Below are 24,909 nucleotides of genomic sequence, written 5' to 3'. Positions count from 1 at the left end.
ACTACCATGCTGTTATGCACACAGAAGGCAAATCTCCTGTTTACCCTCGTGCCTTGATCTCCTGAGTGTTTCCAGCATTTTATGTTTTTATTTCAGATTTCCAGAATCTACTGTGTTCCCTTTACTTTGTTGGTAATATCTGTCAAGAAATTAATGTTGACTAGAGGACTGATCGATCCCTGCAATCTGAATGTTAGCGCATAGGAAATTGCCATGTATAATTGTATGCAGAGACACACACGCAGAGACATACACGGACTTTCTCCCCCCTTGGAATATTATACAGACACTTTTCCCAAAGCCAAACAAACTGCGGATGCTGTAAATCAGAGACTAAAATAAAAATTGCTGGAAAGCTCAGCAGATCTGACAACATCAGTGCAGAGAAATCAAGGTTAACGTTTCAGGTTGACTGACCCTTCCTCAGAACTACTGGTAGCAAGGAAAATGTCAGTTTATATGCAGAAGATAGAGTGGGGATGGGAGTAAATTGTAAACGACAGGTGAGGTTACAGCCCAAACAGAGAGAAGAGCAGTTAGACAGACAGAGGAGTGGATAATGATTTGGCTAGGAGGATGAATCGCTGATAATGGGAACTGTTAGTGGCTAAAAATGGGTGGTGTGTAATAGCAGACTATGTGATAACAAGGCTTGGTTGTGGTGGTGGGGATAAGGACATGGAAGAGCTCAAGCCCTAAAGTTATTGAACTCGATATTGAATTGTGAAGGCTGCAGGGTCCCGAGGCAGAAAACGAGGTGGTGTTCTTCCAGCTTGTGCTGAGCTTTGCTAGAGCATTGCAGCAAGTCTGAGACAGAGATATATGCCAGGGAACAGGGTGGCGTGTTGAAGTGGCAGGCAACTGGAAGTTCAGGGTCTTTTTTGCAAACAGAACACAAATGTTTTGCGAAGCGATCACCCAGTGTACGTTTATTTTCTACAATGTAGAAGCGATCACATTGTGAGCAGTGAATGCAGTCAACTAGATTGTGTGAAATGTAGGTAAAGAACTGCTTCACCTGGAAGGTCTGTTTGGGCTCTAGGATACTGAGGAGGGAGGAAGCAGACAGACAGGTGTTACACTTTCTGAATTGCAGGGGAAGGTCCCGTGATGTCATAGAGAGATGTTGGGAGTGAAGGAAGAGTGGACCAGAGTGTCCCGGAGGGAACTGTCACTGCAGAAGGCTGACAAGGGAGGGGAGGGAAATATGTGCTTTGACCTGAAAAGTTAACCCTGATTTCTCTCTGCAGATGCTGCCAAACCTACTGAGCTCTTCCAGCAATTTCTATTTTTGTTTCCGATGTTTTATGTTGTCTGTTTTTTCTTTATTCTTTCATGGGCTGTGAGCATCACTGGCAAGACCAGCATTTATTGCCAGTCCCTAATTGACTTTTAATTAATTGTTTCGATAGACCACTCACATTGCTGTGAGTCTTCAGTCACATGTAGACCAGACCAGGGAAGGATGGCAAATTTCTCCTAAAGAACATGAATAAAATGGATGGGATTTTAGGGCAACCAATCATAGTTTCATGTTCACCATTACTAAAACTGGCTGTTCATTCCAGATTTTATTAATTGAATTTAAATTACACCAGCTGCCCTGGTGAAGATTGAATCTATGACCCCAAAGCATTAGTTTGGATTGCAAGTCCAGTGACATTACCACAACACCACTATCTCCCTGTGATTGCAAAATTCAAGGTGGGGCACTTGTTCCCCCTTTCCTATTGTCATGTTGTCACTTGTTTTCCTTAACTTCACATTACCATTTCTCTCCTTCCTCATTTTAACCTCTTCCTCTTCTTTCTCTGTCTCTTCAGTTGTCATTCTTCTCTTAAGTTTACTTTGGCACTCATTTCTGCCCTCTTCCCTCAAGTCATGCTAACATTTTAGACCTCATCCCACACTAAGTTCATGCTGACAGCTTTCACCTTATCCTCTCCTTAAGTTTGTACTGACAAAACCCTACCCTACGAGCCATGCTTGTACACACACTCTTCCCTTTCCTCTCCATCGTCAGTTTCTGCTGACGTCAGCTCCTGTTGCAAAGAGTGAAAGGCTGATGCTATGGAAACCCTTTTGATAGTTTTGTGAGATTACTATTATTCCTATCTGTTGGTGAGTTTCATTCTTTTGAATAGCATACTGCAGAACCAAGACAGAGTTGACAGTACACCAGGAAAGTAAAACATGTACTATTTACACCTAGCTCCAAGGCTGGTGTGATAGGACATTTAGCAATCATCTGACCAAATAGACTGAGCCTAAACAAGTAGACCAAACCTTCCGCAGTGAAGGATTCCCTCAGTTGGCCTAAAATTTATGTGCAGGTCTTAGGATGTGGCTGAAATAGACAATCTTCTGGCACAGACATGATACAATTCAAATAATAAAGCCATGCTGATACTTTGGTGAGTAAATTAATATTGAAATTTGGAGCACCTCTCATGCTGATTTGAAGGACTTTATACCATGATTTCAGAATTTCAATGCAATCACTATCAGTGCACTCATTCACTGTGGGAATGCAAAATGGCTTTCCCTGCTTTTAAGTTAATGTAAGAATTGTATGAGAGGTTAATTTATTTACAACTTTTCCTCATTTGATTTCTTCTCACTCACTTCAGGGAGGTACCTGACCTTCAGCTGTTATCATGAGATTCAAGCAGAGATCAAATTAATGCAATGGAATATATTTAGTTCTGCTAATATTTCCACAGCTGGTACTGAAGAATGCAATTCAGCTGAGGCAATCCACACCATCACAGTGGGGAAAGGCCTTGATGGGAAGTTGGGATTCAGTGTCCGTGGGGGCTCTGAACATGGTCTTGGAATATTTGTGAGCAGAATAGAAGAAGGAAGTGCAGCTGGTAAGTTATGTACTTAACATATTTAAACAAGAATTCTGAATTTATTTTCCATTAACTTAGATGCATTTTTGGCTTGAAACTGAAGGACCCAAGTTGTACATTATATGTCTTGTCGTTTAAAAATATTACCATTGCTTTATCTGTTTCATTCTTCTTTGTAATGTATTCTTGTTTCTGAAAGAAAGAACTTGATATTCTAAGGAAATTTTATAATACAGTTATGAGCAGTGCAACTTTCACAGATTATCAATTATTTTGTTTTTGCTTCATTTATCTGCCTAGAGCAAAGTGGGCTCTGTGTCGGTGATAAAATTATGGAAGTTAATGGAATCAGTTTAGAGAATATCACCATGGGAAGTGCTGTCATTGTGCTCACTGGAAGCCATCGCCTACGTTTGGTAGTAAGACGTTTGGGGAAAGTGCCAGGGATCAAGTTTTCTCGAGAACTGACCACATGGTAAGTAAGTAGCTTGAATGAACTTTTTTTTAGTGTTGCTCTGAGCTTGAACGTATGTGACTGACATTTTTGAGTCCTTGGAGTAAAATCTGGCATAAAAATTTAATTGCACAACTGGAAATTTTACAATATTAAAGATGGAAGAGGCAGATATAATAAGATATAGACTTCATGATGTGGATTTGAAAAGGTCCTACGATCAAATTTGTCTTACTGTTAGGGTGCAAGCTGATATTACTACTAGGCTAGTCAGATCCCAAATTGATTGATAGATTGATATGGCTTGATAGATTATATTTTGTTTCCTTTTATTTAACGTGATGATCCTTCACTGAAACACAAGCGGATAATGCTGCGGATTTGGTTTTAACAATAAAATAGAAGCTTATGAATCCAAAGAAATGAGGATGAAATAGAACAAACCAAGCTATTTACATGTAACACTATTAGTAAGATTTCAACATACACAACGAATTAAAATCCAATCAATCACAACGCCATTGTTTTAAAGTACTCAAACACCAGAAAGCATTCCCTTCTCTATCATATTTATAGGTTTGACTTAAATGTTTCTTCCAATTCTTAGTTTTGAGAATTTAATAGCCTTTTCCTCGATTATTCACACAACTGAGCTTAATCTTTCTTGACTTCAAATAACCCTTCAAGTTTAGAACCAAACACCCCTGGCCATGAATTTTCAAACTAAATCCTTACCCTGTGGTAATCTATTTCCTAATTGTTCTGAGTTAATTCCTTTCTCCAGGGGAAATGTTGTTACATCTAACTGCAGCGAGGCCTTTTGGGAATGTCACAAAAGTTTTAAAAAAAACTTTTAATTCTCCTAAACCAAAGGCAAGCTACAACAAAAACAGAAATTGCTGGAGAAACTCAGCAGGCCTGGCAGCATCTGTGGAGAGAAAGCAGGATTAACTTTTCGGGTCCAGTGATCTGTCTTCAGAACAAATACAAGTCAATGTTGTTCTCTCCAATTGTAAAACTCTCACAATACAAACAAATAGCCATTATCACTCCAGGAAAGCTCCACATTTGCTTTCTGACACACACTGGCTTACAATCATGGCTTCTGGAAGTTATTTATTACCCATTCATATGCTAAGCAAAACTACATGTCATTAGTTCAAAATTGAATCACTAAAATAAATTCTATTAATATCTATAAATCTCACACCCTACATCACATTACCAATACTGCTAAAGTTGTCAAGAGTATGAATGGAAAATTAAACTGTGCCTTTTTTTGTTTTTGTTGAAGTCTGAATGAAAACAATCTCATCACCGAAGAATGAACTGATATGACCCTGACCTGGTCAATATTAGTTTTGATAGAGGTGTATCTTTCTAAATTTTTCACAATCTTGTTTAAAATAATTTTTTTTTGTTCTATCTCATTTTAATAATTTACCTATACTAACCAAGAGAACCAAGTCAGTCTTGCAGATTTTAGAAATCTTACTTTTTTTTTTAACTTTTTTTTGCGTTTACAAATGGTGATGAAGCACAATCACTAGTGTTTCGAAAGGTGTCTTTCTAGTATGCATAAGCAAGCTATGATCTCTTGAGGTTATGATGTACCTTTAGCATTGTTTGTATACTGTATGCTTGCATATTGTACTGATTTACTCTTTCTCAATTTTTTTTATGTTAACAATGAATATACAAAGTACACACATATGCTTGTGTGATTTATATGAAGTGTTTTAATATTAATAATCTGTACAACTGGCACATTGTTAAATGATAACACAAAAGTGTTTAAAGCAGTAAGTGTTATATTAGAGAACAAGTTGTAGATTTGTAACTCATTGGTGGTTTGAATACAGGAATAAAATATTGGAGAGGAGATGGCCTAGTGGTGTTATCACTGGAGAATTAATCTAGAGACCAGGTAATGTTCTGGGGACCTGAGTTGAATCCTGCCCTGGCAGATGGTGGAATTTGAATCTCCAGCAAAAATTTGGAATTATGAGTCTAATGATGACCATGAATCCATTGTTGGTTATTGGGGGAAAAAAACCCATCTGGTTCACTAATGTCCTTTAGGGAAGGAAACTGCTAGCCTGGCCTACATGTGACTCAAGTCCCACAACAACATGCTTGACTCCTAACTGCTGTCTAGGCAATTAGGGATTGGCAATAAATATTGGCGTAGCTAGCAACGCCCGCTTCCCATGAATGGACAAAAAAAATTAAAATTTTAAATTTGACTTATTGCTGGACTGATAGCCACTGCAGGTCAGCGAGCACAGAAGTAGGTTAGGTGGGGAGACTTTCAGTGAGTGAGAACATGTGTAGTTGAGCTTTAGATGCTGAAGCTTATGGAGAGTGGAAGTTGGAAGGCCAACCAGGAGAGTAGGATGTAATAAAAGAACTGTACTTATTTCTTTTCATAAATGCATAGGGTGTCACAAGAATTCATATGTCAGAAACAGTTACCACAAAACACTTTTAAATGTGAACTGTTCATTCATTGACTTTACAAAAAATGAGTGATATAACAAAAAGAGTTGTGTAGCAATAGAACCCGCTAACAGAGCTAATGATTGAATTAAAGTCCATGGATTAACTCTAATCACATTTTGGATACATGCCAATTTTGTTGAGTTTGAGGTAGGGTTTCTCTCTGCGAGACCTAGTGAGATTTCTCGCTGCCTACCTTGTGACTATGGTGCTGCTTTCATTTGGTGCTACCAATGGCCATAGTCAGAAGAACTCACCAGCCACTGGATATCCTGGAATGGACCAGCATTACTAATGCCAGTGCCATCTTTAAACTGCCATTGTGCACCCAGTAAAGTGCTAGCAGTTCAGAGTTGGCCTGCATGGTTCACCTTTTCCCTTGACATTGCTGACAAGGGAATGTTGGCATCCTGTTTTGCAGACAAAGACTTGGATGCCCTGGTCAAAAGAGTAATGCAGAAGATAGGCATCCTCTTTTCCCCAGGCCGGCAGAGGAGGATAAGACCTGCCAGTTCTGCCAGCCTGGTCTGAGTTTACCACCAGGGACAGTGTGGCCTCCACCGTGCAAAGGAATGCATAACAATACTGAAAGGAGGTCATTGACCGTCTCCACCTGCTAGTGCCACCATCTTCTCCCTGTTACCTCACATCACTCTATCCCTGCTACAGCAGCCGTATCCCACCAAGGGTCATGCTGTACCATTCTCAATGTTGCATGCAACATCTTGCCTCACTCGCTTCCAACAGTCCCAACGTTTCACATTACTACACTTTACTAACCCTGCATGCTCTCTCTCTTTCCTGCTCAGAAGACCTGACCATCATTGCTCCACCTGAACCAACACTAACACCTATGCTACTCACTTTCATCTCACTCAATCATACCCTTTCATTTCAGGTGAAAACAGCCCACAATCGAGTAGAAAGAGCCCATTGGGTGGTGGTACATCTGACATTAGGTTTCTCACTCCCGCAAGGAGTGGATCTTGGCCCTCGCAGGAGAAGGCTGGGACCACTCCTTAGGGGAATCCAAAATCTCCATGTCTCACCAACCAAGTAAGTACCATTTTTAATTCCAAAGTAACTCTTACATTGATCCCACTTGTCAGTGTTATTCAATGAACACAACTTATAACCCTAGACCTACTGTCTTTTTCAGGTTCAAGTGGATGTCATGGTCTCAGTGGTCAAGCAGGCCACCCTGCAAGAAAGGCCCTCGAAAACCTCAGAGGTGTAGAGTTCACAGGCATCAAAGGAAACATTGGCAAGGCCACCTTGTGCACACTGCCAGCAGCTCAGATACTGACACCTCAATGGGAGCTTTAGCCAAATTAGACCCAGGAACACAAATGTGTGAGCATATCACTACCACATTTCCACAGCTAGCCAAAGCATAAATGCCCCTTGTTGCAGTACGTGGACTGCCACATATCAACCAGCTGCTGACCCCCAGGCAACAGAGGACCCTTTGTCAACAATCAGGGACTTGCTCAAGCAGACGCACTGGCTCACCAGGCGAATATGTGTGAGGCAATGGCCTCAAAGCCCAGAAGTTGCACAACTGCATCAAGCATGTGATTGTCTGCCTGCTTCCATTGATAGGTTGACAGCAGCCTTGACAGTCATGTCCAGCAGTTACAGGATCTGCTGGATATGTACACAGACCTGCACTCCATCACATTAGCCATTAGGCCTCAGCAAGAACAGCAAGGCGAAAGTGGGAATGGGCTACCTTTACCTCACACCATTTGCTGTTTTGTCACAAAGAAACAGGATGGTGCCTGCTCGAGCAGCTGTACACAGGCCCCTTAAAGTTCTCCTCTCAGGAGATTCCAGAGCTAGCAGGAACTTCCACCTCAAACCTGTCTGCAGCCCTCAGGCCTGTGGCAACTCAAGCTGAGGAGGTTGCCCTTGCATTTGGCTAGGGATACATTCAGCATGTCTGAGCCTGCCAGACACAAAAATCTCCATGTTAGCCTGACCAAGCCTCCAAGGTCAGTGGGCTCCACTAGGACAGGCTCCCTCCACCCCAGCTGCAGAACTTGCACTGAAATGTAGTTCGAGGAAAAGGAACTAGATAATCAGTTGAGGGCACATTGATGATGTGTGCCATTTCACAGCAAATAAAGTCTGATGGTTGTTAAAACATGCTCAGAATGCCATTACATATGTTTGCTTGTGTCTTTGTGTAGCACCCACCATAACTGTCACATTGCAATCAGACATCCTCATGCGAACAGATGCTCCATTGAGCACTGCCTGACCAGAGAAGCTGCTGCACCATGTATAGGCAATGTGAACATTGCATTTAGAAGGGTTTCTGGAAATTTGGTACCATTTATCCAAGCTGGCCCTAATGGCCAAAGGTGTTAGTCTTGCATGAAAAGGTCAGCAATGGCCAAGTCTGAGTGATGTATAGTATATGGCAAGGCAGTGCATAGGGGTGAAAAAAAACAGAAGTTGCTGGAAAAGCTCAGCAGCATCTGTGAAGAAAAAAAGTCAAAGTTAACATTTCAGGACAGATGACCCTTCCTCAGAGCCCTGTTTATTTCACAATTGTTATTCCCGTTTGCCACCCTGCAGTCCACAATCCCACAAATAGGTTCCCCAGTCTCCTCCTTACAGCAACAGCCCCCTATTTTCCCCACACCCCCTTATCCCTTTCCTTTATTGGATGAACCCATTGAACTGACTTGGCCCACCCTCTTAAGCAACCTAATTGGATAACACTGGACGAGGATCGCTCATACCCCTGACTGTTGTCTGCACAACTTCCTGACTGTGTTAGCATTAACCCTCATACTAGCTACAATGACACATGGGACTGACCATGACCTACTTCTCGGACCACAGAGGCATGGATGCTTGAACTAAGAACACCCTGACCATGGCCAAGTTCCGGGACTGATCTCAGAGGCTGCCCTGTGCTGGCATCTCCAGACTTATGGGTGCCTCCATGGACTTCATGGAGGACCACACCCCTTAGATTATGAGACACGAAGTTTTCCTGCAAAATATACAATGTGTTATCTGCTTAAGCTGCTTACACATGATGTAGGTATGAGATTGACATTGTAATGTGGCCAATGGCAAGATGTCTGTTCCCCTAACTAAGGACTGCTGACCAGCAAGTCAAGCAACTTGTGTCTGTGACTGTACTATGAGGCAAGGCAAGGCTGGGATGCTTAGAGCATGCAAGTAAGGTGCTACATAAGTGAGAACTAAGAGAGCTGTTGAGCACCTCTGAGATGCAATCTGGCCCAGTGCCTTAGCTGAATGTGTGTCCCTGCAAGCAAAACATTATTGCAGCATCATTGCAAAATGCAAGTGTGCCCTGAAGTGCAGCTTCAAAGTGCAGAAGCATCCCACAAGTAAATTGGAGAACTGTCATGATGATTCTGAGAGGCTAGCAATTGTCAGATGCTAGCATCTATGGAAGTGGGGTGAGTGCAGCCAGTGCCCTAAGATGTTATTGCTAGGGTGTCCGAGATGGTAGCACAGAGGAGCGTGCTGAAGCTGCTGGGCACCCACTCTGACTTTCATGTTGGGAATTGTCTATAGATAACAAAATGTGGAGCTGGAGGAACACAGCAGGCCAGGCGGCATCAGAGGAGCAGGAAAGCTGACGTTTCGGGTTTTTTTCTGAAGAAGGGTCCCGACCCGAAACATCAGCTTTCCTGCTCCTCCGATGCTGCCTGGCCTGCTGTGTTCCTCCAGCTCCACACTGTGTTATCTTTGACTCCAGCATCGGCAGTTCTTACTATCTCTGGGAGTTGTCTCTTCCATGTTTCCTTGCGATGTTGGGTAGAATAGGAAGCTGCATTTTAATGAGGCAAGATTTGTTGTAATGAGGCTGTTAACAAGCAATAATCCCTCTTAATTGGCATCTTGCATTCCCCAGTGAGAATTTTGTTTCAATGCAGGGAACTCTGTTTGAAAGTACACGTTGCTCTAAAATCAAGAAAGACCTCACCTGACTTCTCACACAATTCTCCCACATTTCTTGCCATAGCTCACAGGTTAGGTCTCTGTGAGATTCCACCCTATGTCAGTTTATTAGCACAAATTGAGTTGGTGCTAGATAGAAAGAGGTAAAAGCAATAAGAATAGGGCAGGCATATACAACTTGGATAAACACCAGGACAAATTTCCCACAAGGGAGGTGGTGGTATAGTGATAATGTCACTGGACTAAATCCAGAGTCCAAGGCCACTATCTGGGTTATGAGTTCAAATCCCACCATGGCAGTGAAATTTCAATTCATTTTTTTTTAGAAAAAAGATCTGGGATAAAAAGCTAGCCTAATGGCAACAATGTAACCACTGGTTGATTGTTGTTAAAAACTTAACTGGTTCACTCCTGTCCTTTAAGGAAGGAAATTTGCCTGGTTTGGCCTACATGTGACTCCAGAACCACAGCACTGTCATTGAACCTTAACTGCGCTCTGGGAGCAATTAGGGATAGGTAATAAATGCTAACCTAGCTAGTGCATACATCTTGTGAACAAATGAAAAAAGGTGCACCAGATATATATTTATGTGGTGTAATTCTGCATAAACTTGGTGTCACATCCAAATATTTCAATTTATTTACTGCATATGACATTATATTAATGCATCACTGCTCATACATATCTAAAAATTCTGCTCTCTTTTATTAGGGTTGACACAGCAACAAGAAGGATAATAGCAGAAAAAAATAAGAATTCTGCAGACAGTGTATCTGAGGATGGAGTCAGGAGAATCATCCATCTTTACACCAGTTCAGATGATGTATGTCTAGGTTTTAATATCAGAGGTGGAAAGGAGTTTGGCTTGGGAATATATGTGTCCAGGTAAAGTTTCTGCTGATGGCGTTTATACAAAGTTAATCAACATTTTAATCTTGCTGGGTATTGAAGTGTATAAAGAGTGAAGTCTCATTGGTGAAACAAACACTTAGCTGGTAAATCGCAAAGAGCTATGATATTGAGAGATTATAAACTATGCTTTTTTTGTTGTGTACAAAATCCATTGATTTTAAACTTTTTGATGCCTATTTTAAAACAATGCAAGGAATAATTTACGCAACCACATATAACATTCACCAGAATAATGTATTGTTGGAAATATACCCTTATGTACTTTCAATAGGTCAAATGTGCAGAAAATCAACAGAGCAATAGAAAAGCAAATAGTAAATAATTTTTTTAAAAAGGCTTTTCAGTCAGGCCAACAAATACTTATAGGTTCTAACTAATCATGTTGAAAATATGTACATTGACTTCTTGTGAAGAAATGCCATAAATGTGGTCGTGCAAATGACCGCACAAAATTAGGATATCATGAGTTTGTTTACAATGAAATTTGCTTGTCATGAAGAGTATTTTTATGCTTCAGCACAAATTTCATATACTTAGTTCAGAAATTAAGCATCATTTTGCTTTGTTATTTAAATATTTAAATGTAAATATATAATAGCGTGTTTATCTTCTATGTTACACAGCGTCTATGGGGATTAAATTGAATGTTAGCCTAAGTGCACAACAGTCTGATAGTGAATAGGCTGCCTATTTTACATTGCATAAACTTATTTTTAGTTGAAGTCAGTGAAAGATAAATTAGATATGATTTACCACCAGACTGCTTTGCATTACTAGTTTTAACCAGTTTCAATTACTCCCTCTACCTACTGCCATTGTCTCTCAAAGCTGCATGGTGCCCAACCTAGCAACATTCTTAAAGGGACTGCTTGGTGAACCAAACAGGCTGCATACAACAAATTTCAGAGGGAACATTGTCATCACATTTTTGTTTCCTGCACAGTGTATTGAAAAAAAGGTGTGGAGCACATTTAAGTCTGTGGCCAGTTACCTGCATGAATGCTTCAAAATTATTTTTATTTCCTACCAACCTTTTAACCTCCCTTTGCCACCTCTTGAAACTGTTAACTTCTTTCCAGGTTGTGGTCTTGTTGGTACAGGACCCCTTTATTATTCTTTATCTATAAACTGAGATGGTGGGTGTCACAGGCTGTTCAAATGTGAGGTGTAATAATCCCGATTCCAATTCCACCCAGTTGTATCATTAATGTATATTTATTTCTGTCATCAATATGTATTACCAACAGCAACTACTGGATAACTGTCAGAAGTAGAAATCTTACCTGTTGTTTTCTTTGTGATCTAAAGGTGTCACAACCCCTTGTAGTCACCCACTATTGCCTGGTCTAAAATCACAAATTGAGTACATCCAGACGTTGCTGGCTTCTATAGTAAAATATCAACTAAACATCACAAATGCTCCAATTGCTTGTGTCTCTTTGTTTTCTGTTTTATTGAATATCTTTGTATTAAGGATAATTATTTAATGGCAGAGTTGATCCTGGAGGGCTAGCAGAGCAGAATGGCATTAAAGTTGGTGACCAAATCCTGGCAGCCAATGGAATAAGCTTTGAGAAAATTACCCACAGTAAAGCAGTAGAAATCCTGAAGAGTTACACACATGTGATGCTGACAGTTAAGGTAATCATAACTATATGACTGTATCTGCAATGCATAGTAATATTGTCATGCAGAATTGAATCTTACTTTTCAGAACATCCTATTGCAGTATATAGTATACATTTGTTTTAAACATTTCTAAAATATAAATAGATTTCTGTAGAAAATATTTCTTTTCGTATTAACATTGGGATTTGGCAAGTTGCATTAGCTTCACTAAACTCTAGTGTTCATCCCATAATGAGGTATTAAAACTGATCTGTTTCTACATAATAGACTAACATCTGGAAAAGAAAGAAGTCTGACAGTAATCTGATGATTAAGAGTACTCTTTGTATATAGTTTGCATTTAAATAATTGCTGGAATTTATACTGTATAGTGAATACTGTAACAAATTATTGCAAATCACAAAATGAGTACATTATTTCATAAATCATGGAGCTGTATCATTTTGCTGTTAAAGAATTACAGAAGGTAATTATACCCTTGAGATCACAGCAATTGACAGTGTTTTTATCTGATAATGTATCAGTGAAAATAACAGATGGTAAAGTGCATAAAATTTCACAAATCTGGAAGCTATTGATTCACTGTGCTGAGTGTCTTCCAAATGTACTTAATAATCTGATTTGAAACAATGAAGAAATCAAAACATGAACTAGTGGGGAAGCAGATAGGAACATAAAAACTGAAAACTGGAGCAGCAATATTCAGTCAGCCCTTTGAACCTGCTCTGCCATTCAGTATTAACATAGATGTATTCCCTGCCCTTGTCCTTCTCAATGGTAGTAGTTGTATGTTTGGTGTTTGCTATCTAAGGAGGATTGGTGAATTTCAGTGCATCTTGTAGATAGTAAACACTGCTGCTCCTGAGCAATCGATGATGGAGGGAGTGGATCCTTGTGGATGGTTTGCCAGTCATGCAAGCTGCTTTGTAATGGATGGTGTCAAGTGTTGAGTGTTCTTGAGTGTTGTTGGAGCTGCCCTCACCCAGGCAAGTGAGGAGTAGTCCATCACACTCCTGACATGTGCCTTGTAAATGGTGGACAGGCTCTGGGGAGTCAGGAGGTGAGTCACTCACTGTAGGATTCCTAATCTCTGATCTGCCTATATATTTATATGGTGAATCCACTTGAGTTTCTGGTCAGTGGTAACCCTAAAATGTTGATATCAGGGAATTTAGCAATGGCAATGCAATTGAATGTCAAGGGACAATGGTCAGATTATGCCTTGTTGGAAATGGTTATTGCCTGGCTAATAAGTGGCAAATATCTGCAAACTTGCCCACCATGCTTCCTCTATTCTCATCCAAACCATTTATAGAATTGACAAACAACAGTGGACCCAACACAGACCCCTGTGGAACACCACCGGTCACAGGCCTCCAGTCTGGACAACAATCCTTCACCACCACCCTCTGTCTCCTACCGCCAAGCCAATTTTGTATTCAATTCGTTCGGTCTCCCTGAATCTGATGTGATCTAACCTTGCTAATGAGTGATAGTAACACCATTGAACGTCAAGGCATGGTAGTTAGATTGTCTCCTATTGGAGATAGTCATTGCTTGGCATTTATGTAGCACAAATGTTACTTGCCACTTGCCAGCTCAAGCCTGGATATTGTCCAGGTTTTGTTGCATTCGAATACGGATTGCTTCAGTATTAACGGAGTTGCGAATGATGCTGAACATTGGGCAATCATCAGCAAAAATCCCTACTTCTGTTTTTCCTACCAAAGTTCACGTTTATCCACAATTTACTTTATCTGCCAAGCAGTTGCCCACTCACTCAACCTGTCCAAATCACACTGAAGTATCTATGCATCCTCCTAACAGTTCACCCACCCAGCTAGCTTTGTGTCACCTACAAACTTGGAGATATTACATTTAGTTCCCTCATCTAAATCATTAATACATATTGTGAAAAGCTGGGTTCCAAGCGCTGATCCTTGTCATACCCCACTAGTCACTGCTTGCCACTTGAAAAAAAATCCATTTATTCCTATACAGTTTCCTGTCTGTCAACCAGTTCTCTATCTGTGTCAGTACACTACCCCAATCACATGCACTTTAATTCTACATGCTAATCTCTTTAGTAGGACCTTATCAAAAACTTTCTGAAAGTTTAAGTAAACTACATACACTGGCTCCCCATATCAAATGTATTAGTTATGTCCATGAAAAATTCCAGTAGATTTATCAAGCATGATTTCCCTTATGTAAAACCATGCTAACTCTGCCCAATCCTTGCATTGCTTTCCAAGTGCTATGCTACTACCTGTTTTACAATGGACTCTAGCATTTTACCTACTACTGAGGTCAGGCTGAACAGTCTGTAATTCTTTGTTTTCTCTCTGCCTCTTTTATTAAATAGTGGGTTTATGTTAGCTTCCCTCCATGGGGACTATTCCAGAGTCAAAGAATCTTGAAAGATGACCGCCAATGCACCTATTATTTCTAGGGCCACTTCCTTAAATACTCTGGGATGTAGAAATTTGGGCCTTGGGGATTTATCATCCTTTAATCCCATCAATTTCCCCAACACCATTTCCCTACCGATACTGATTTCTTTCATTTCCTCCCTCTCACTAGACCCTGTGATCTCCAACATTTTTAGGATGTTACTTGTGCCCATCTTTGTGAAGAAAGAACCAAACTATGTAGTTAATTAGTCTGCCATTTCTTTGCTCCTCATTATAACTTGCCCTGTTTCTGACTGGAACAGAGAAGAGGGGTTCAGGTTGGGAAATCTGGAAGTACAGGCTTCCTAAATATCGTGGGAAAATTAATAATGGCACACCTGCCAAATTTCTTCATTAGATTTTCTGCTTAGCAACCATCTAATTGGTAGGCTCAGTATTGTCTAACTGTTGAATGGGAAAACTGGCCAATGAACAAAGAGGAAGGAGGGGTAAAGGGAGAGATGGTGCTAAATGAAGAGTTCATGACTGGGATGGAAAGTGCTCAAAATCAGGGAAGGGGAGTGGAAGGGAAGAGATTATGGTTGGGGGAAAGTATTCACAGTTGCGGAGTAGTGGTTGTGATAAGCTGTGCTTATAATCAGAAGGAAGAGATCATAGCATGTGGAGAAGGTGAGGATGATAACAATGATCAAAGAGGATCATGGGGTTAGATTTTTGAGGCTGAGAGATTGTTAAAGGGGAGGTTCTGGGTGGTGGGGAGATTTGTGTTGTTGGACATTGTAGGAGTGGACTGGGAAACAAGTAAACCTGTTGGTCTTGGAGGAAACACAGAAACGTGCTCTAGTCCACATAATTCTGTAGCTTTTAAATCTGTCCCTTGTCACTTCCTTTTCCATGTCAAGTTTCTTGAGGCCTCGAAAACTTGTAGAAAATAAAGCCCTGTAAAACTGCATCATGCAGCCTGAAAAGATTTTTCAGACTGACCGTCCTTCTGAGAGTGGATTTGTCTGCCTAAAATAAATTAATACAGCTGAAATGTTAACTGTTTCTGACTTCACAGATAATGCCAGACCTGGCATTTCCACTATTCAATCAGAAAAATACGTATGGTTCCAAAACACAATGAAGGTTGAATATTGCTGAATTCGAACTAGCTTGAAGAGCTAAGGATATCTACTCAATATAAGTACAGAGAGTATTACACTGTCTACAGCAATGATTTTGAATGTTCTGGATGTTTAAAAATTTCCAGGTTATTCGTATTTGCAGCAGTACTGTGTGCTGTTGCCACATAATGTGCCCTGTATACCTTCTCACCTGTGAAGAGTGCTTCAGGGAATTTATTATTTAGCAGGTTCTTGGGTCAAATTCCTTCCACTATACTTTCATGAAATCACTGATATACCTGATGTCTTTGCTCAGGAAATTGGTAAATACCCTGCATACAAGGAAATGGTGGCCGAATATCGCTGGTTGACTAAATGTAAGTACAGAATAGAACTCTCAACAAATATTAGAAAAATACTATTGATGCTGGAAATCTGAAGCAAATGCAGAAAATGCTGCAGAAACTCAGATCATCTGGCAACTTCTGTGGACAGAAACAGAATTAATGTTTTAAGTCTGATATGTCTCTTCTTCAGTATCCTGCTGTCCTGAAGAAATCATATCGGACACAGAACATTTGTTTCTCTGTCCAAAGACACAGCCTGACCTGCTGATTTTCTCCAGAATTTTCTATGTTTCTCTCAATAAATATTACCATCTGGCACCCTCTGTGAATTTTCTGATGTGATAAACAAAACAACTTTCAATCATATTTTCTTGTGCCACATTCGTCAAATCAAAAAGTATAAGATTTACGGTATATTTTCCCTTTGTAAATTTGGCAAGTACGTATTTTATTAAATTATTATTGTGAATCATTTACAGTTTAAAAAAAATTCTTTTCAACCAAAACCCCTGAGACTGGATTTTGTGTGCCCATGCAAACATGCTTTTGGTGGGGAGGGCACATAAAACAAGGGTGGTGCCTGGCCCACCACCTTTGCATTTGCCTGCAAGCTCACTTCCAGAGCACAGGAAGTAGATCAGCATCAAAACCTGCAGTCTGCTTTCATAGTTAAATAAATAATTAACTGTCACTTGAACTTGTTGCTAAGCCAATTGACCCTGATAATAGACTGCCCATACCATAATGCAGCTGGTGCGGGCATGAGTTGGCAATGCTTTTTCTTAAAATGTTTTCAAATGGCGGGAAGGAAGTGGAGATACTATCTTGGCAGGGTTGGGGGATAACCTTTCTGCATTGTAGCACACCTAAAGATAGTAGCCCCCTTCTCTGCTAACTGCCTGTTCCCCAAAACCCACTCCCCACACCTGTATCACATCTCCCTACTTGACTAATGCCTCCCTGCCCAAACACTCGACTTGCCTTACTTCAGGATCCATTGGGCCTTCTTGGTCCTCCTTCCTGTGATTACAGTGCCATTCACCACTGAGGTCAGAAGTATCTTTGTCTTAGTCATTAATATGGATTTTAAATAGCTGAAGCTTGAGCACTGATTCTTATACCATGTTTATCCCTATGCTTTCATTCTGGTCTTTTAACTAATCATTCCCATGTTCATGTATAACCCCCAAATCCACAAGCCCTTAAAATTCACAAGCCAATATCTTGTATATTAACCATTAGTTTTGCATCTTATTGAATGCCTTCTGAAAATACAGGTATACTACATCCATTGGTTCCCCCATGTCCACCTACTAGTTACACCCTTAAAACAGTAATAAATTTGTCAAAATGATTTCTCTGTTGAACAACCATATTGACTTTGTCTGATGATTTTCTATGTACACTGTTTAAGACTTCTTTAACGAGAGATTTCCTTATGACTGACATTGACTATTTTTTGTTCCCTGTTTTCTGTCCTCCTCCTTTTTTGATTTGTGGAGTTACATTTGCTAAACTACCAAACATCTAGAAATATTGTAGAATTTATGATTTTTAAAAATCATAGCTAGTGGATTGCCTACCATTCTATCATCCTATTGAAATCAATGCAAAGGAAGCAGGTCCTACAATAGGTGGGCTATTCACTCCTGCAGTTATGGCCAGGAAGCTAGTTTGAAAATAGATAATAAGCATCAAGTAGTAAAATATTACTAAATCTTTGTCTGATTACAATTTATTCAAGTCATGAGTATGTGCTATTTAATTAAACTATGCGGAGAGATTTTGCTGGATCTTTTCTTTAATTCATTCACAGGATGTGTGTCATTGACAAGGCCAGTATTCTTTTCACATCCCTAATTGTCATTGTGAGGGTAGTGGTGAGCCGTCTTCTTGAACTACTGCAGACTGTATGATAAATGTACACCCACTGAGCTGTTGAGTGGGAAGTTCCAGAATTATGACACAGCCATAAGAAGAAATAATGATATCTCTAAGTCAGATGATGTGTGACTTGAAGGAGAACTTTCAGATGATAGTGCTTGCCCTTGTAAGTGATTGAAACCAAGGGTTTGAAAGGTGTATTTGAAGAAGCTTTGGGAAGTTTGCCTATTGTAGATGATACATACTGCAGCATGGTGTTCTGGTGATGGAGGGAATTAATGTTTAAGGCAGCAAATGGAGTTTCAGTCAGCTAGTTGCTTTGTCCTGGATGGTGTTGTGTGAGTTTAGTCTTTTTTAAAGCTGCACCATCTGGCAAATACTTCTGACTTGTGGCTTATAAATGGTGGAAAGGAGTTGGGGAATCAAGGGATCAGTCACTTGCCACAGAATTCCCAATGTTTGGCCACATCTTGTGGCTACAGTATTCATATAACTGGTCCTTTTGTGTTTCTGGTAAATGGTGACACTCTAGCCTATTGATACTGATAAATTTGAAGATTGATAAGTATCAAAGTGTAACATCAACAAGCTCTAGCAAATCTAGAGTCAATGGGAGTCGGGAAAACCCTACCACTGGTATGGATCATACCTGGTACAAAGAAAGATGGTTGTGGTTCAGAAGGTCAGCCCCAGGACTTCACTGAAGGAGTGCCTCAGGGTAGTGTCTTGGGCCGAATCATCTTCAGCTGCATCATTAATGACCTTTCCTCCATCACAAGATCAGAGGTGGGGATTTTCACAGATGATTGCGCAATGTTCAGTGTGAGGGAATACTCCCCCATTTGCCTGGATGAGTGTAGCACCAATAGTGCTGAAGAATCTTGACACAAGAGCAAAGTTGCCTGCTTGATTGGCACCACATCCACAAATATTCACTCGCTCCATTACTGATACTCAGTAGCAGCAGTGTTTACCATCCACAACGTGCACTAAGGCTCCTTAGACAGCACCTTCCAAACCCATGATCCAACCATCTGGAAGAAAGGCCTGAAGATACGTCGAAACACCACTACCTTCAACTTTCCCTTGTAGTCACTCACCATCCTGACTTGGAAATTTATTGCTGTTCTTCACTGGCTGCTGGGTCAAAGCACAAGAACTCTCTTCCTATAGCTTTGTGGGTGTAACCAATTTGAGACGGCTGTGCACCACCACCTCGAAATGGGAAATAAATGCTGGCTCAGCCAACAATGCCCACATTCCATGAATGAATAAAAAAGTTGAGAGGAGGAGGTTAGATTTTCTCTGATTGTCTAAGCACAGATACTGTCAGAAAATCAGCTGGGTTTAGTGCATGTTTGTGAATGAACCCATGCAATTTTTCTTCCATTTAAAGTAATGAAGCGCATATCGGCTGGCTGTTCTGACACGTTCCTGAGTCTCTGAGGTTCACTGTGCCTGGGTAGTCCACTGCTCCTAAACACAGACACAGGAAAATGTTCTGTTGCATTTTGGTTAAAAAGCATGCACTTATAGTGTATACAGGTTAATCAAAAAATTCATTTATAAATATTTCTGTAACATTTGGAAGAAAAATCACAGAGGTCATTCAAAGTTTTTGCTTTGCAGCTACTGTTCTATGCAACCTTTAGTTTTCCAAATAACTATTCTTAATCCTAAATTACAGTGCCATTTTGTTTTTTCAGTGACAAATAATCATTCTCAGCGTTTTGGCTCAGACACAAATTCTTCCACTTCATCTCATTCATCTGGGACACCTTTGAGCTCCATGAATGATTCTTTGCAGGTCTTCCTCCCCACTACCCACAGTTCAACTGACATGGTAGATGTATGTATTTCCACAGAGGACTCCAAATCTCTGCAGTACAATCGTCTAGATACAATAGAGACTGCAATACAGACAGACCTCCAGCTGTCCCCATCCTCAAATGTTGACGTTTCAGGTGAACAGAGGACAGGAAAGCCAGTGACAGAACGAAGCCGGATATTTGGACATACAGTTCTCTTAAGGGAGACAGCCATTAGATCAGAGAGTTTTAAGGAAATGCACATTAAACAAAGAACTTACTCCACTGAGGATTCTGCTGATGAACTTCTGCACTCTCCAAAAACTGCAGTGCTGTTGGCCCTAAGCAAACCAAGGAAACCAATCAGTCGATCACAAAGTTACATTACGATTGGAGGTGAGAATATTTAAATAGACCAAATCATAGATTCATTGTTTTAGTTCCCAAAGATTTCTATGATAATTTTTAAAAAGTATTTTTAAGTATATTTATCTCTCTTTGAAGTATCAGAAATTTAAGTTAATTAAATTGTAAACAATTTCTAAACAAAAAACAAAGAACTGCATGCGGATGCTGGAAATCTGAAACAAAAAGGGTCACTGAACCTGAAACATTGACTCTGCTTTCTCGCTACAGATGCTGGCAGACCTTCTGAGTGTCTCCAGCAATTTCTGTTTCTATTGTAAACAATTTCTGTTGACTTACAAACTACAAACATATGAATTATGAGCAGAAATAAACCATTCAAATCTGCAAGCTTGCTCCACCATCCAATAAAATCATGGCTGATCTGTTTATGTTTTGAATTCCACATTGCTAACTACCCCTAATAACTTCTGATTCCTTTGCCCAACAAGAATCTATGTACTTGTGCCTTAAAAATATTCAATGACCCTACCTCCACTGCCTTTTAAAGCAGAGAGTTCCAAAGTCAAGTTACCCTTTGAGAGTAAAAGGTTCTCTTCACATCTGTCTTAATTTTTAAACATCTTCTGAGGAAGGGTCACCGGATCCGAAACGTTAACTCTGTTTTCTCCTTCACAACACCTTCCCCGTGGCAGATGTCAATCTAACTGGCCTATGTTCTGAAGAAGGGTCACTGGACTCATAACATTGACTCGGATTTCTCTCCATGGATGCTGCCATACCTGCTGAGATTTTCCAGCAATTTCTGTTTTGTGGCCTGTAGTTTCCTGTCTTTTGCTTCCTTCCCTTCTTGAATTAAGAAGCTCTATTTACTAATTCCCGGTCTGAGTGAGCCTTTCCAGAATCTAGCAAATTTTGGAAATTCATATCAATGCATCTACTATCTCATCATGCACTTCTTTTAAGACTCCTGAATGGATGAAATCCATCAGGGACTCGTCAGTCTGCAGCTCGATCAGTTCGCTGAGTACCTCTTTCTGAATAGTTCACATAGTTGCCCTTATTTAAATATTGAACAATAGTTATAGTCCTACTCTTCTCACTTTCAAACTGAATGTAAAATTTAATTATATTTGGTTGCTGCCATCTAGGGTGTTTCTACTCTTAGGTTATTAGTTAATCATATCTTTGTCAATGTTCATAAACCAAAGCTAATTTGATCCTAGACATTTTAAACTGATCTGAGAAGTAATAGATTCAAGAAGGACCCCTGAATTACTTTTGAAAATTATTGACTGAATATTATTTGGCAGTTAACTAAATTGGTAACTGATGAATCAAGAAATCTTATATTTCCAAATTGAAATCAATTGAAGTCAAAACAAAAAAAAATGCTGAAAACAAGTAGCAGGCCAGTTAGCAGCTGTAAAGAGAAAGACCAGCTATTTTTTAAGCATTGACTTTTGTTTGTATAGCTGTCAATTGTGTATTTCTAGCCTTATCAGGTTTGAGGTCAGATTTCCAGCATTTATGGATTATTTTTCCTGTTAGTTTATAATTAGAAAATTGCTGCACATTGAGTGGCTGTAATTCAACAAGAACTGATGAAGTGTTACAGATCAACATTAATAACTAAAGTTGGTGTCCTTGAAATGGCTGCACTGTTTGCATTGGATAATGGAAGGGGAATGAATAGATTTGAAATGATTAATGTTCAGATAAAATATGTCCTGTACCTCTCTATTATTTTAAAGATTTAATGAAGTAATCTGTTTTTCTGATCAGGCTGCTTCAAACCACCGCGAACACACGTCTTAGTGTTTCAGTGATGTTGAGTTTGTGAGAGTAACTTAAAAGTCTTGGCATGTAAATCCAGGGTAGGGTAGAGAAATTTTAAAGAGCATTGCTTACTTTTAGGTTTCAGTGACTAGTGGTGTTCTACAGTGATAGGTCCTCAGACCACTGCTTTTCATAATCTAGATACCATGGTAACCTTGAAAAGACATTCAACATAGAATGTATAAAAGTGCAGAGAACACAATTATGTGGCAAGCAAAGAGGCATTATCAAGTTAATTCAAATGCAGGACAAATATGTAAGTGTACAAGCATTAAATATGAGCACAAATTAATTATAATATTTTGAATGTGCAGGACTTCAAATTCATGGATTAAAAAAAAATTACTTTTCGTCACACCTTTATCTAAAGCAGAAGTCCAATGGTGTTGGTACAGAGAGCTAGATTTTAACTCACTAAAAACCAATTCACTTCAGCAAAAATAAAATCAAACCCAGTTGGTAATCATAGAATAGAATAATAGAACCCCAGAAGCAGGCCGTATAGCCCATTGAGTCAACACCGACCCTCTGAAGAGCATTCCACCCAGACCCAGACCCAGCCCCCTACCCTATCCCTGTAACCCTGCATTTCCCATGGCTAGTCCATCTAACTTGCATGTTCCTGGATTCTAATAGCTTACCCAAGTCAGATTGTGGGTTCAAGGCCTACCCCAGAGACTTGAGTGCAAAAATCAGCTAGCACTTCACTGCAGTGGTGAGGGAATGCTTCATTGCCACAATTGTCATCTACTAGATGAGAGATCAGCTCAGATGAACATAAATTAATACCCCAGTGTTATTTTGAAGAAGAACAGTGATGTTCTGTCTAGTATCTTAGTCAATCTATACCCTTCAAACAACATCACTAAAATGAATTATGTGATCATTATGACATTGCTGCAGTGAGCTTGCTGTATTCAAACAGGCTGGCACATTGGAGGACATGTGGCTGATAATGCCAAATAATGCAAAGAGAACAAGGAAATGAAATGTCACTTGTACAAGACACCATTGTTTTTGCATCATACAAAATATCATTGGCACAGATCAAAGAGGAAGTCATTTAGGACATAGAACATTACAGCGCAGTACAGGCCCTTCGGCCCTCGATGTTATACCGACCTGTGAAACCAATCTGAAGCCCATCTAACCTACATTATTCCATTATCATCGATATGTTTATCCAATGACCATTTAAATGCCCTTAAAGTTGGCGAGTTTACTACTGTTGCAGGCAGGGCATTCCACGCCCTTACTACTCTCTGAGTAGTAACTCTCTAGTAACTACTCTGTGGCTATTTCTATGCAGAGGTTAGAGAAATGATTGGAAAGATTAAAACATGGAGTTGTGGAAGAGATAGAGATAGATTTGGAAAGCAATAACATAATCAAGGTGGTAATAGCAGTTTAGAAAAGGATATGAACCATTTCTGAGAAGGTGGTGGTGTTTGACTTTCTTGAACTGCTGCAGCCCATTTGGTGTAAATTTATCCAAATATAAAAATCTAGTGTTCAGAAGAAAATTCCAGGATTTTGACGTTGTGACAGCGTAGGAATGGCAATATAGTTCAGGATGGTGTGCGACTTGGAGGGGAACTTATGGTGATGATGTTCCTATCTTTCTGCTGACATTGTTATTCCAAGTGGTTGAATTTGTAGTTTTGAAAGGTACAGTTGGAAGAACTTTGGTGGGTTATTGCATTGCATCTTTCAGATAGTACACTTTGCTGTCATTGTGCCCCAAAGGTGGAGAGAGTGAAAGTTTAAGTTGATGAATGGGCTGCTGATCAAGGTGATTGTTTTGTCCTGGATGGTGTCAAGCTTCTTGAGTGTTACTGAACTTGCATTCATCAAGGCAATGTGGTCAAAGAAAAAGGATAAGTTTGAACATCTTAATAACATAAATTAAGATAGAGAAGAAACAAAAGAGGAATGTGAGAACAGGGTTTAAAACAGTTGGGAGCCTGCAGAGCCACTTAGATTGCTGGGCTCTGGAAGATACGGGAGTAGAATTAGCATAGTCAGTTCATAGAATTTCCACAGCTTGGAAGCAGGCCATTTGGCTTGTCAAGTCCACAGCATCCCACCCAGACCCTATTCCTGTAACCCTGCATTTACCATGGCTTGTCCACCCAACCTGCGCATCTTTGGACTGTGGCAGGAAACAGGAGCATCCAGACGTGATAAGGCTGTATCAGAGATAGTAGGAACTGCACATGCTGGAGAATCTGAGATAACAAGGTGTAGAGCTGGATGAACACAGCAGGCCAAGCAGCATCATAGGAGCAGGAAGGCTGACATTTCGGGCCTAGACCCTGATGAAGGGTCTTCTGATGAAGGACTTCTGATGAAGGGTCTAGCCCCAAAACGTCAGCCTTCCTGCTCCTATGATGCTGCTTGGCCTGCTGTGTTCATCCAGCTCTACACCTTGTTATCCCATGGTAAGGCTGTGCCCGAGGCTGGAATTGAACCCAGGTGTCTGGTGCTGTGAGGCAGCCATGTTAACCACTGAGCCATCATGCTGCCCTAGTAGTTGAATAGAAGTTAATTAGCTCCTCACAATTGTTACATATGAGGGTAAAGGGACCAAGAGAGAAGATTTAAGGATACAATTGGTGGTGGAGAAAATAAATCAGGATTATCTTTCCTCTTTAGATGGATCTGGGAGTAGTGCATAGTTTTGAAGAGGTAATTAACATCTGATTGACAGCGTTTGATGTGGTCTAGCAGGATCTGGTGATGGATATAAACAAGATATGTGACAGATAACCATATGTATGTACCTCATGGATTTGAAGGAGTGAAAATGGATGCTTTACCAGGGAGAATGATCATGGTGCAAGGCAG

At 40.1% G+C, this 24,909-nt stretch overlaps 1 protein-coding gene across 1 annotated transcript in view; it reads left to right on the top strand.

Annotated features, from left to right (window-relative positions):
• The window catches only part of pdzd7a (PDZ domain containing 7a), a 101,642-nt gene that overhangs the window by 10,903 nt on the left and 65,830 nt on the right, over positions 1-24,909 (top strand). The window contains exons 3-8 of the mRNA XM_048608931.1: positions 2,724-2,873; positions 3,156-3,330; positions 10,469-10,642; positions 12,163-12,310; positions 16,135-16,195; positions 19,756-20,253. Of these exons, the coding sequence (XP_048464888.1) occupies positions 2,724-2,873; positions 3,156-3,330; positions 10,469-10,642; positions 12,163-12,310; positions 16,135-16,195; positions 19,756-20,253 (1,206 nt within the window). The remainder of the gene's footprint in view (positions 1-2,723; positions 2,874-3,155; positions 3,331-10,468; positions 10,643-12,162; positions 12,311-16,134; positions 16,196-19,755; positions 20,254-24,909) is intronic.

This window comes from Rhincodon typus, chromosome 20, assembly GCF_021869965.1.
Source record: "Rhincodon typus isolate 14 chromosome 20, sRhiTyp1.1, whole genome shotgun sequence".
NCBI lineage: Eukaryota > Metazoa > Chordata > Chondrichthyes > Orectolobiformes > Rhincodontidae > Rhincodon > Rhincodon typus.
This window is presented reverse-complemented; position numbering and strand designations above follow the sequence as displayed.